The sequence below is a fragment of the Pomacea canaliculata genome, linkage group LG7 (genome assembly GCF_003073045.1).
Source record: "Pomacea canaliculata isolate SZHN2017 linkage group LG7, ASM307304v1, whole genome shotgun sequence".
Lineage (NCBI taxonomy): Eukaryota > Metazoa > Mollusca > Gastropoda > Architaenioglossa > Ampullariidae > Pomacea > Pomacea canaliculata.
The window spans coordinates 28565206-28578321 of NC_037596.1; the positions used below are offsets into that span (position 1 = coordinate 28565206).

A 13116-nucleotide genomic window follows, 5' to 3' on the forward strand; every position below is an offset into this window, starting at 1 on the left:
ATCATGCTGATTATTGCTGATTTTATTCGGCCACCTTCCTTTCCACTTCTGGCCTAGGAGAATGTAATCAAATTTCGATCATCAAGGAGGGCGATCTTAATTATAAAAACGATGGCTTATCTGAGACAGGTCCAAATTACACAATTTTACGAAATCAGCCTGATATGTTTTTAAACAGGTTTTCCTTTCAGTTCAATATCCTTAATAGAAGATTGTTGTATTGACAATAATGTAGAACATTCTATTAAACAGATACTTTTCAGGAAAGTACTCAAGTAAACACGTTTATTAAGAATGTGTTCTTTTATTTGTGCGAGCGGTTTAATATAAAGATGTCTAGAATTTTCTTGTTTGTATGCTAAATGTCACATGTAAAACTTTGATTATTTCTGGGTGTTTGAGAGGTTAAGGGATGACCTCAGCCTTATCTCAAAGACAATATATGAATAAAATATCATTAAAATGCAGAGGTGATTTAAAAAGGAGGTGAAGGACATCGCTGGATGTGGACTGTCTTTTGCCATGATGTGAAAAAAAAGTGCGAATAAATGCAAGTTTTTCGAAAATATCACAAGATATAACAAATTTGTGTTTGTTATTTTTTTTACTGTTTTTTAGTAACAATATCCGATTTTTAATCTCCGATGATAGTGACTTTTGTTTTGTTTTACTTCCTAGTCGTGACTTTAATGTCTCTACCATTTCATTCCTTACCGATGATGTTTTTATATTAAGCTATGATGTTAGCTAAGCTAACGACAAAACCTTTTCTTAAAATCTTTTAAACAGACGTTATCTGTGTGACGTTCCACCCGTATTTGGATGATCGCATTTTTGAAATATTAATTTTCAGTTTACCAAAAAGTCATGTGTATTGGAAAAAAAAAACATTTATCCTGTTGACCTGCATGTCTGTTGTCTCTTATGGTCTCATTTAACTCGTCAAATCACGCAACCATACATACCACTTCCTCTCAACATCCACAAAAAGAGTGTAACATACTACACTGGATAAACTTTGTGGTTTTGATTATTATTTTCGTTGAATAAACTTTAAACCTGCAAATTCGTGCAACACAGGATCGTTATAAATCAAAACATGACAAATATAGTAAAGCATGTTCGTTGTTTTTTTCCTTCTCGGACGCTCGCTACGGCTTTATAGTAGAACTTCATCAGAGATGAGGATATAGTCTTACTGGTTTTTCTTTATGGTCTCCCCTGAAACATTCATAAAAAGACAAAGACAGAAAGTTTTCTTGGTTTAACGTTGAAACATTTTTAGACCTTTTCTTTGCTGAATAAAATATATTTATATCATGCAAATTAAAATGCAACAGCTAGCATTTTATTATTACTCAGACTTTCAGGAATATTAGTTGTCTTTTATCACACACGATCTTGTTGAAGTTTTAATGATAGAAAACTACAATGTACTTAGGTATATAATTCAAATTTAAATATTAAAAATAAATAAATGTATCACATTGTAACATTATATTATTCAATCATAAATTAATAATAACACTTACGTGAAGTTGATTTGACCTTTACTTGTATGCCAAGTTCTTCCAAAAAAGCAAACGAGGAACAAGAAGATTAACGCACACGACGATTATACTGGTTTTCCAGATTTTCCAATACACGGAACCCAGGAAATGGATTTTTTAAATAGGGTTTAGACATGTTTGTAAAGTAAAATGGAACATGTATATTCAGTAATGTAACAAGCATGCAATGTGTGTGTTTATAAAATCAAAGGACGTTTGAGTTTGTTTTGGTATCGGGTGCATGTGAGATCATGAAATGGTTTTCTAGAGATAATGTACAGTTGTAAATACCTCCAGTAAGTGTGAAAACAAAAGAAGTGTTGCCAAGACTGTTGGTAAGATCACCCTGTAAGGGCCTTTATCAGTCCGAGTGAGGTTAGCTACACTGAGGTCACAGGTCAACGAGGCTGGGCAAGCAAGCGATGGCACACACGTCACGTGAAGTTTGTCGTTTAGTAACGAGGTGTGGGACCTGGCTTTACTGGCGGCGACATTTTGGAAAGTCACGTTTGTCGGCGCTGGGTAGGATGTCATCTTAAAACTAAGACGCCCTTTACTGTTACTGATGTTAACTACTGCATCCATATCCTCTAGTTTCGGAGCACCTGCACAAAATCAAGCGTTCCTTCATTATATACATTATATGTTAATCATCCAATAACATCTAAATTTCTATTAAACAAAATATATTTAACAACACACACACACACAATCGAGTACACGCAGTGATGGAAAGAGAAAGAGGAAGCGGGTCCAATGCGTGCATAAAGCAAGAGAATATAAAATTATTTGTTTATTCTTTGTTATGCACTTTTATTTAATGTCCACAAAACCTTATGCTTTATTAATAAGTAAAAATATTTTAGTATTTTTATCATTTTCTTTGACTAAATTTAAGGTCTGACACTTACACTGGACTAGTAGTCTGACAGTCCGACTGTCATTTCCTAGCTCGTTGTTCACCTCACACCTGTAGTCACCTGACTGTTGACACCCAACAACACTTAACCTAAAATTTAAGTCACTTTGTTCTTTTTCAAAAGGCCTGATTACTTCTTGAGACCTTCTGCATAGCTCCTGTTTGTTTAGTTCTTTAATTATTATGTTGGGTCTTCCAGTGGCCACACAAGATATGTCGACATCGGAGTTTTCAGTGACCGTCACGCTCTGGTTGTTTACACCATTCAGCTGGAAGCTCACCACAGCTGGTCGGTCTGATGACAGGTCACACTATTTTAGTTTATTTTTGTAAATACATCTCACAACCATAAATACAATGCATCTGGTTATTAATGCTTGTCTAAAAGCTTACTGTAAAAGAAGGATATCAACTTTGAAAAACTGACTTCTTTTCTTATTAACCTCGTGAAATAAAGGTGCTGAGGTGTAAATGTAGTTACATTTAAGAGATTTGTTTCTGAAATAGTCTATAGTTATTGACTTTCATTTGTTATTAACTCTAATGCTTCGATATTTAGTAGTCTCTGTTGTATTACTAAAGACAAGACTACTTGACAATGAAAGAATTACTGGATTATTTCAACAGTTTTAGGGTACAGGTACAGAGTTTACAACATTGAATGTTATTCATTTTACTGTATTTTTTTATTTATTCGCTAACACACAAATTGAAAAGGGTATAATTTTAGTGACAATTCAAAAATATTTCTTAAGTTTTCTACCTTGGATAACTACGGCAAATGTATAGTTTGACGATAGAGGCAGTCGTTCATCCTCATCACTTGACGGAGTGAAGACACTACAGGTGTAGAAACCTTGGTGTGTAGAGGAGTTAGCTGGTGTGAGATGTAACTCTTGAGTCCCACTGCTGACAGGCCCGGACCAGGTGATGTTAGCAGGAGGTGGGTTGCTGTCAGCATCACACACAATAGTGACACTGGTATTGTGAGTCACAACACACACGTTCTGTGGTGGCTGAGGTCTGCACGTGGTCAGGTTAGAGGTTATCAGTATAGATGGCTGGTCTGTAAAATCACGTAAAAAGCACTTGATATAGTTATATATGAAAATACTATGTTTGTACTTAATGATTATTCTGTGTTTTTTTCTAAATACTTCAATTAAGAGATAAATATATTTATGTCTATTGTTAAGATATCTTTTTGAATGTATGGCGAAATAAAATAATAATAATAAACTGCTGTATAAGAAACTACACATGTGTTTGCTTTAATTATGTATTCATATAAGTTATTGTAAAAAAACCAAATCTTTAATCTCTGTATAAATGTTTTGCTTTTGCAGTTACATGAACTTGCAAACACAATAAAATTACTTTATAAAAATGTGGTAAAACCATGTTACTTACAGTAAACCTGCAACTCTAGAGTATCGCTAGTTAAACGTTTTGAGTAAAGATCTCCTGTCTTGTACATGGCCACACACTTCACACGGCTCCCATTGTGTGTTCTGGTCACATTGTCTATCATCAGCTTACTTCCATTAGGTACACCTCCGGCATTTTCTGGCCACGTGACATTGTATGGATGCCATTTTCTGTACCCACACTTTAATGTTACATTCGTTCCTTCAGTGAGAGGATACATCATTCCTTCTGGATGAATTAAAAGAGAAACGGCTGTGGAAACAATATTAGTTTCATTAATTGTTGTCGTCTGAATGTCATAAGAGCAGCTAGGTTCATTTCCAAATGTTCGGTCAGTAGATTTACAATTGATGGGGTTTTATAAATAAACAATTAATAAATGTAATGCGCAGGTAAATATAAAGGTGTTGACATTGTGTACATATCTTGCGACATACTTTGTAAGGAGTACGGTCGCTCATAAGGCATTAGTGAAAAGTTTCTCGCAAAAGGCCAAGCTGCTGTAACTGTTGAAGGTGGATCTTGGTGGACGTAATGTTTATTCAAGTACTTTTCACAATGACCAGTAACAGTCAAGGAACGATTGAAATAATTGAATGAACGTAAATCATTTTCTTTTTATAACCAGGATTTAGGTAAATTATTTTTTCGAGCTGTTTTTTTAAACTAATAAAACTACTATAAAAACGATTAACAATAAAAGAGGAATAATAAGAGGTCTTACAGTTGCTGCAGTGGACGCCGAAGAAATATGAATCTGAAGAAAAATATCTGCTGAATGGCAGATAGGGCCAGCCGAGTAGTCTGGAATAGCCACCCACACAAAAAAATTGGGTAAGAAGTCTTGTCGGTTCCATGGTTCCAGGTGATTCCCATAACGGCACTGCTTCCTTCCTAAAGATACCACGAAAGCAGGTTGCATTTTGCTTTAACGACTTTATTTTCAACGTTTGTGTTTGTCATATTATCTTTGCTTTAGTTACTGTCAACATTAATAATCTCTCTCATCAGTAAGGATAACAGTCAAAAACTCACCAGGGTAGATTGAGTAAGCGGCATACTAATGGGGCTACATTGCCATCGATGAACAGTGAATACCATTTATCATCTAATTGTATCTCCAACACGCCCCATGTCTTGTCTTGTGCGACTTGTTCCCGTGAGGCGCAGTCTTTCCGTATCTGTCAAAACGTTTATAGAGTTAGTTTCAGATGTTCAACTGTTTTACTTCATGTAATAAATCGTTTTAACTGATATTATTGTAATTAGAAAAATAAATGTGTTTGATGGTTCAGTGTGGAAAATCGTAGCTGCATTCTTTTTAAAACAAAAAGACAATCGTTAAAAGGAAGTTATTATGTCAAGCAGGATACAACCATGGCACGAGCAATAATAAACTTGTTGTTGTACGAGATTCTCTCTTACGGTTACTGCAAATGACACCAATGGAATCATCTGTGGAACAATAAGCATTGTTGATTAGTCCGTGTTGACAGTTTGTCAAACTGTTCTCTCTACCCAAACAATCAATTGCCATGAACTGAGTTCCCTTACTGTCCCCGTACATTGAATGATGAACAGCCAATGCATTTGAACTATGGAAGACAAAACAAAATGTGCATTTGGTGACAACACGTAACTGCCTATATGTATATAAACAAGCTGATATATTTATATATTATATACTGCATTGCAATAATAATAATAAATAAAATACCTCTCTTGCAGAACAAGATGCCACAATTAAACTAATTGTCTTTGTGAACAAAGCTTAATTGTTTAAATGTTCTGATAATAAATTGCTCTGTTAATGATGTAGGTAACAAGAAGCTATATGACACCCTAATTCAAAAATATATTGTAAACATTTGTAACAAAGATTAAGAGACTTGAATAACGTGTCTTGTTAGCAAAAATTGGTCCTCATTGTAGGAACAAATACTTGACCTGCATCACATGACACACCTATTGAGGCCGAGCGTTTTACAGGCTACAAATGCCAAGGTGTTAAGGTACATATGAGAACACACTTTGACGTAGCTTCCGTTGTGTGATACTTCAAGAAGACCGTTGAATGACGACGAACCATTAACCAAACGGGGATTGAGCTGCTCACCTAAAATATAAAGAAAGAAAAAACTGCTTTTAGGAATTTAAATCTCTTACATTAATTGAAATGTGAGCGTTACAAAAAATACACAAAACATACTAAAAATACAGTTTAATATTTGCTGTCGACATAAACATAAACATAAACACACACACACACACACACATATTTGCTACTGTGTTACAGGCTAATTTGGTGTTGCTTAAAAGGCTCATTAACAAATATTCTTACGGTCAGAGCAAATGACGCCAAAGTCCAGTTTCCTACAAGATTCACTGTCTGTGAGTTGGTCACAGTCCAGAATGCTGCTCTCATTACCCTTGCAGTCCAGATGAACCATCAGTTGAGTGGACTGACTTCGTGTAAATGACGAGGCTTGCGTGACGACTGCTTCCTTGCTGCACATCGCGGTCAGGAAATATCAAAACACATGCCATATATAATAATAATAGTTAATGGTCTTGAAAATCCCTAAGGAGACCCGTTGTCCTCTCACTTCGATTCTTCGTATGTATGTTTGATTATGTGTGTGTATGCACTTGTGTGTGCGTGTGTGTATATGTGTAAAGATGAATACTTGCTACTTCTAATTAGTAGCATCAATGTAATGTTTTATTATCCGTTCGTTCATTAAAGTATTTTAAGGTGAAGAAGCCTGCTCACCTGGGAAGACCGCTTTGATTGCAAACGACTTTAGCAAAGTTGTCGTCAGGGACTATCACTGTGAACCACTCACTATCTAGTTGTATTTCTACTCGACCCGTGTCAGGTGCTGCCAAATCTGTGCCTGTCAAACGTACTTGTTCGGGTTCTGTCAAAATACATTTTGATTATATCAGCATGTTTACATCCTACAAGAAGCGCGTTACACTATTTAACAAAGATGTCTAGTATTTAAAATGTGTTCCATCAGGTATAAATATGGAAGATGATAAAAAAATCTCCGAACAAAAGAGTAAACATTATAAATACGTTCGCTGCAGATAATTCCGACATCCTCGTCATGCGCGCAGTTGTGTGTGTACAGTCCTCTGTGTTTACATTGGAGTAGGTCAGTCTCTGACCCTTGACACCACACGTCATCCATTAGAATTGTACCCGAGCCTTCTCCATACATTGATGATCTCACAGCCAGGGATCGAGTACTGTCAGAACAAAGAATATACAGCATAATGTTAAAATGAATACTTGTTTACTATTTTAAGCACTACTTGGACAACAAATTTAAATTTATTATAAACATTACGAGGAATTCTAGCTCCCTTCATTGATGCCTTTCAATACTGTTTTGAAATTCTGCTGTGTAAAAATCTCTTTTTTTCCTGACGATTTAATGAATGTGTTTAATTTTTATTTTATTCTGTGCCCGTCTAATCGCTGTGATTTTGTCTTATTGGTCTTTAAATGTAGTCCGGGGGAAAACGACCATTAATGATTTCCACTAACTTTGCAGAACCACAGCAATTTTGTGTTGATAATTCGTTGAGAGTGTGGCTTTGGCTGGTATACCGCACTATAAAAGTCCAAAGCAATATTATTGGTAGTTTGTCAATAGTTTAGTTCGTGATTTCTTTAAAATATGTATGAAAACGTGTACTAACTCCTTAGGACACTTTCTGGTTGAAACTTTCATTGACACAGACCAGCGCAGCAAAGAATTTCATTGTTTTTCTCTTTCGTCTTGCTGGAGAAGCCTTAGTGAAATATTTTTAGCTTTGGATGTATGGTCTTTGCTCAGATCGAGTGTTGCAATGTCGTCCTCTACACAGTCGTTTTGAAGGATTAAGGAAGTCTGTCTTCCGCTGTATAGATTGTCAACATGTACAGTCCTTGTACTCAGTAAATTCTTACTCCCTCTGAGAATCTCTTCATTTATGTCCATAACACTCTCTATGCAGGCATGTTGTACTAAGGGGTTTCAATAGCTGATAGTCCTTTTTATTGTAATCCAATATAAGAAAAGTCATAAGGACTTTTTTCAAATATGAAACAGAAAATTACAGTGTTTAAACAGTCGCCTAGTAATTGATGGGAAAGATAAAAAACCTAAACTTATGCCATGCAACAGATATATTCTTCTTGTTCGTACTCACCACCCAGTGAAGCATAGGGAAGACAACAGATATATAAATATAAATATACAAATTGTTAATGGCTATTAAAACATCGGTAGAAAATAAATGTTATGCAAGAGAGATTACTCACGAGTTGAAGCCCAGCATCCTACAGGCCACCTCTGCCTCTGTTTTTCCGAATCTGTCGTCGCAAACTGTGCTCCATGTTTCATTGCAGAAAATTTCTAGCCGACCTTTAGAGGCTCCGGTGTCATTTGTCCCTTGTACTAAACGTGCCAACAGTCCATCTGACAAAAAAAAAACAGTTGCATTTCGAACAGACACACATTAGTGAGGTCAGTTCGACAATAACAAGAAAAGTATTTCTTTACAACTGACGTAGAGCTTCCTTGTGTAATATATATTTCCTATAATTTTTTTTTCTCTGATTGGTTCCTTAAATCTTGTTAAAATTTTATCAGTCTTAGATTTATCTGCAGTAGAAGCTTTGCATATTAACAGGTAGAGGAAAAAACCTTTCTGTACAAGTTGATTAAAATTTAGTTGAAGCTTTTCGTTACGGATTGTGTAGTAGGAGGAGAGTATAGGGCAACAGCAACAGCAGAAAAGATGGTCTATAAAATCTCATTTTAGTAAATACAAAATGTCGGGTATTTGAAGACATTTCTCTTATTCATAAATTGTTTTATCACACCTGAAGTCTTAGCCTTGTCTGCGGTTACTTACCAACATCCTTAGCACAAGCTGCGAGCATAAAGCAAGTGGCCAGCAGTGTCAACTCCATGTTGCCAGATGTCAGTCATCGACGGAAGCGTCCAGAACACGACAAGGCTTCGGGTGACGACTGCGGTATTTAAGGCGTTAGAGGCGACACGGAAGGAAACTTTAGTGAGAAACTCGATTTAGTGTAAAATGTAGTCACACAGCCATACTTTTTAAAACCTTTGACATGTTTAAGCCGACAGTGGGCCATTAGCTCACATCTCCCTCGACACGAGATGTACTTTTGATGACAACCTAGACTTCCGCAACTATATTCGTACAGAAATAATCAGGGTTTGTCCTTACAAAACTACTTTTTTATAACACATAAACACACATTCTTTGAACCTTGTGTATACAGTGTATGCATGTATAATTGTATTAATAATATTATGTCGCTGAAACTAATTCCTGTTTCTGCAAGAAATTTAGAGAGTGGAGAAACTAGAGGTTTAAAGTTATTGGGCCATCATGTACTTATATTTGCTTAACAAAAATGCATTTTAGAGCTTGGTTAAACTAATTTTACATTTAAAATATTAGTACACACCAGTCTTTATACTGGAATGGATGGCTCGTGGTGTTTAATGTTTAATTTGTTTTTTAGGGACTAAAAGTGAAGAAACATTCTATGTTTACCTGATCTGACAAATCTAAGTGGGAAAACCACAGTGGTTGATAGTTTAGCTCCAGCAGCTGTTCACACACACACTCAAACACACAAAATCACACACACACCAACCACCACCAACCCCCGACACACACAAGACCATAACTCAGGCATTCTCTCAATGAAACATAGACAAATAAACAAACAAAACATCCTAAGAGATAAACTTTATCCATAAAAGAGAACAGCAACTATTACCTTTTTTTAACCACAAGTCATTTATCTATTCAAAGGATACAAGATTTGATATAACCTGGCAACTTTGTTAGTCAGGATAAAACTATGTTATTACAATTTCATGCACTACCTGCAATTTAGACATACTGTTACACATTTTTTACTTCATTTGCTTAGTGTGGACAGCTTGTAACGAGTTTAGAGTAGTTTAGTCTACTTGTATAATAAAGTAGAGGTTGCCTGCATTCAACAACAATACAAAGAATGTGTTCTAATTTTCTGCTACCCAGCTTTTGATTAGACAGGGCTTGCATTTGTCTGAGCTAATGGAGTGAAATCGTTTGACTTAAAATAAAAAAATAGGTTTTCTTCTTGCACTTTAGTGTTCTAGGAATTAATTAGTGTCCTGTGTCCTCAGAGCGCATTATTTCTTTACAGTTCATTTGTTCTTCCAGCTGGCACATCGGAAAAGTGACTAGACGAACCCGAGTGGTTGGAAATCGTGACGAGGTTTGTAGGTTCTAGACATCTTTCATCCGGAACACTCATCGTGCTGGATTAATTAAGGCGTTATCATAAAAATATCAGAACAGAGATTAGGGGCATCCTGGTCAGTATTTTCATGGCAATGTCACTTGGTTAACTATAGTAGTTATTTTAAAATACATTGTAAAGCTTTTTGTATTACACAATTGAACCCACCTCGGTAATTTTTGTTTACTCCTTAACCTCAGCCACTCCTTCACTCTGTTGTCTTTTACCTCATTTTGTTTTGTTTTTCACGTCCTGCTTACAGAAGCTTATTTTTATGCGAGAAAAAGTCATCAAGAAGTAAAAATGAAATCCTTAACATAAGAAATAAAAATGATTTTAGCAATACGTAGTATGTGTGTGTCAATAATTTTGGAATTTTTTTTTTACTGAATTGTCTTTCCACAAACCAGGGTTTACTTTGACTTCTATTTCTATAAATAAAAGTTGCCATAACTAGCTTGTTGCTGCTGTCTACATAGAATACAATTTACATACACTGCAGTACTTTTAGAATCCCATGACAAGTTCAAGCAGGGACTGGGTTATTAGTTCACATCGTCCTCGACACTAGATATACTTTTAATGAAAACCTATATACGTTTACAGTGATCATCCTGTTTTGTCCCTCAGAGAGCTTAATACACTGTTACTTTTTGTAATATCTAAACACACATCATTCGAACCTTTCTTACACACTTCTTTTCGTTTCTATAAGCGACTGATGAGTAAAAGAATCAAGGTTAAAAATTTAGTTTGCCTATTTTACTGCTAGCCAGGATGAGCCTGTTCGAGAAGATTAATTGTTAAATACAGCTTATTTTAAACCTAAAGCTGATGCAATGTGTGTTGTCTTTTTTTCTCATCGATGTGTTTTAACAGCAGCTTAGACCATTATTCGTACCCAATAAACCTTAAACACCACTAAGACAATAAAACATATTATGAAAAATACACTTTTCCCGTGAAAAAAATTAGAAGTTGATTCGAATAATTACCCGCCTGACCCCAAAAGATACATCAACACTTTCCACTGCCAAGCAAAGCTAACCCATCAAATCAATTAGCACTCAACGGACAAAGAAACATAAGATTAATTAAAGTTTTACTAATATGAGGTAGGGTTGACAAGGAAAATAATTAACAAATGTAAACATAAGGCACTAAAAACATAGCACTGCATCTACGAATATATAAACGCCATCTAAGGAAATGCAAACATTGCTCTCCCTTTAAATATATATTAAAAACACTGACCAGTAAGACGAATACTTTTTGCTAATTAAAATAAGAAAAATAAATAAACTGCATTTCATTCGTAATGACCTGACAAATTAAAAACGCATTTTATTTAAGCATGTGGTCTAAATAAACCATAGAAGCTACCTGATGTTATGCAACGGCTTTTGATCTTCTAAGGGAAGAAACTGTTGGTACATGCACAAACATGTTCTATTGAAGACTGCCTCCCTTTGAAAGCTGCAAACTGTGAAACGATTAGATATAAAATAAGTCTTTTGATTGCTGCGCCCCTATGCTCCTCGAGGAGTAAGAATGACTAAACGCACATCCTCCTCCTCATCCTCCTCCTCCTCATCATCATCATCATCATCATCATCATCATCATCTCCACCACCACCATCGTGAAATGTTTTACTATTACTCGCGAAACATACTGGTACGGTACATATCTATGCAAATCATGAACATATCTTACTTCTGTAAACAAACCAATTTAAAAGTAGTCAGAAAACCTGAACAATGCTGTCCGTACTTGAGACGAGGACAGAGTGAAGAGCCTGTATCATGAACCAGTACACACCACTCAAAATACTTAGGAATCCAATTTTGACTCTGACCCTTGTTAAACAATGCGAAATCTAAGACAGTGTTGTGTGCCTTAGTCGAATGGAGACACAACATTATTTTTCTTCAAATTTACCAGCGTGCCTTATTCTGTTGTTAAACATTACGGATTCTTTTGAGACTTGTTACTTTGAATAAGCACATATCAAATCCTTTATCGAACATCTACCTAATCATACCAGAAATTTTTGAGAAAGAAGTTATATATATATAGTTAGTTCTTGGACCTATAACCACATTATTGCTACTTTCAGAGTCAGACTTTAATTCTGACAAAATCTTTTCAAAAGATCTTCACCTCATAAAGAAAGCATTCACAAAAATCGTACTTTAAGAAGGTTTTGCTCTAGAAGAACGTGCTGTGAAATAATGTAGAAATATAGTCTTGAACGTGGTGTCACACAAAATGTACCTTTTTTATTTGTTATTTTTGTTGTTTTTTTTATTTCTTTATTACTCCTTAATAACACAGTTTTTATTTGAAAAGTAAACAATAATAGAGACATTTCAATGATATGAACTTGTTCAGGAGGTCGCTTTGATGAGTATGTTTTTGTTGACGAAAATTTCTTTTAAATTATGATTACCACTACGCTCAGTTACATGGACATTGCAAGGTGGACTCACTAATCATGATTTATCAACCAAGATTCTCCCTGAATGGCTTAGCGCCGTCTCTCCTCGCATCTGACTTAATTCTTTTAGTCTGTCGCGTCTGACTCTATTCTTGATTGTTATTTTTGTCTCTGTCAGATGACGCTGTTACTATACACAAACATGAATGTTGCAACAGTCTTCTTATTTGCGTAATGGCATTGTCTGCCGAAAAGAATTTACACGTGAGCGCTACGGGAGACCACACCAATTTTGAACTTTTTTATTATTTTTTTATTATTGTAATTATTCTTATTGGGTATACATGGAATGTCTAAAATTGCTAGTATCGTAAATATATATGCAATGCATAAAATATCATACTTCGTTCCCAAAGCAATTTAAACGTAGACAGAAAACCTGGACAATGTTAA

The 13116-nt window shown here is 35.3% G+C and overlaps 1 protein-coding gene across 3 annotated transcripts; it reads right to left on the minus strand.

Moving 5' to 3' along the window:
• Positions 1-1026: 1026 nt before the first annotated feature.
• LOC112569304 (scavenger receptor cysteine-rich domain superfamily protein-like) lies at positions 1027-8920 on the minus strand. Of its 3 annotated transcripts, XR_003100365.1 has the most exons (11): positions 8809-8920; positions 8213-8369; positions 6980-7152; positions 6671-6818; positions 6239-6405; positions 4933-6013; positions 4622-4791; positions 3880-4149; positions 3233-3535; positions 2462-2764; positions 1027-2155 (listed from the first exon to the last, which is right to left on the minus strand). XR_003100365.1 is itself a non-coding variant. In XM_025247063.1 (7 exons), exons 1-7 carry the CDS (start codon positions 5368-5370, stop codon positions 1815-1817), a joined length of 1581 nt encoding a protein of 526 aa, XP_025102848.1. In that variant the 5' UTR covers positions 5371-5848; the 3' UTR covers positions 1027-1814. The 3 variants fall into 3 exon arrangements, 2 of the variants coding, with proteins under 2 accessions (XP_025102848.1, XP_025102849.1); XM_025247063.1 differs by lacking the exons at positions 6239-6405; positions 6671-6818; positions 6980-7152; positions 8213-8369; positions 8809-8920 and having other exon boundaries at positions 4933-5078; positions 5323-5848; XM_025247064.1 differs by lacking the exons at positions 1027-2155; positions 2462-2764; positions 3233-3535; positions 3880-4149; positions 4622-4791 and having other exon boundaries at positions 4817-6013.
• Positions 8921-13116: the final 4196 nt, after the last annotated feature.

Bases quoted from the DNA above. Each gene is read 5' to 3' on its own strand.
- LOC112569304 (XM_025247063.1), bottom strand. From the start codon at position 5,370: ATGCTTATTGTTCCACAGATGATTCCATTGGTGTCATTTGCAGTAACC. The intron at 4,150-4,621 runs GTAAGACCTCTT...TTGTTTCCACAG, and splicing joins CGGCGTCCACTGCAGCAACT to CCGTTTCTCTTTTAATTCAT. The intron at 2,765-3,232 runs GTAGAAAACTTA...ACCTGTCATCAG, and splicing joins ATTTGCCGTAGTTATCCAAG to ACCGACCAGCTGTGGTGAGC.